The sequence below is a fragment of the Chrysochloris asiatica genome, unplaced genomic scaffold (genome assembly GCF_000296735.1).
Source record: "Chrysochloris asiatica unplaced genomic scaffold, ChrAsi1.0 scaffold00340, whole genome shotgun sequence".
In the NCBI taxonomy this organism is placed as follows: domain Eukaryota; kingdom Metazoa; phylum Chordata; class Mammalia; order Afrosoricida; family Chrysochloridae; genus Chrysochloris; species Chrysochloris asiatica.
In genome coordinates, this window is record NW_006408858.1 from 424008 (window position 1) to 424515 (window position 508).

Consider the following 508-nt stretch of genomic DNA (forward strand, 5'->3'; position numbering starts at 1 on the left):
AGTCCCCAATCCCTGGAGCTGCGCCTTGGAGGCTGGGGCCCCTGGAGGTTCTCAGAGCGGGGTACAGAGAGAGGTGGGGTTCAAGTCTCTAAGAGGGGTCTTTGATAGGAGGCCCGGAGGGTCAGGGTTATCCTCAAAGGGGGTCAACCAGAGTCTGGGGGCTGGGTGTGGGTCTGTAGGAGATCGGACTTCCAGTCCAGGGGAACCCACGGGCCGCGAGTTTTGGGACAAATGAGTTCTGGTCGCGCCAAAAGGGTCCGGGGTCAGGTGTGCACCAAGGATTGGGGGGTCCCGGGCTCCTCCTGCGCGCCCCTCCCCCACGGCCCATCCGTGCCGCCTCCGGGCCCAGGCAGCGGACCGCCAGAGACCCCGCCTCGGGCCCGCCCCTAGACCCCGCCCTCTAGACCCCGCCCCGCCGCGCGCCCATTCAGATGTGGGTCAGCGGCGAGCGGGCGGCGCGGACGTCACAAGCTTCCAAGATGGCGCTGAGCAGGCGACTGTGAGCGGC

At 67.9% G+C, this 508-nt stretch overlaps 1 protein-coding gene across 1 annotated transcript in view; it reads right to left on the reverse strand.

Annotated features, from left to right (window-relative positions):
• Window positions 1–427: 427 nt before the first annotated feature.
• The window catches only part of LOC102841059 (putative uncharacterized protein ASB16-AS1-like), a 2191-nt gene continuing 2110 nt past the window's right edge, over window positions 428–508 (reverse strand). Inside the window, exon 4 of the mRNA XM_006875839.1 lies at window positions 428–497. Within this exon, the coding sequence (XP_006875901.1) occupies window positions 428–497 (70 nt within the window). The remainder of the gene's footprint in view (window positions 498–508) is intronic.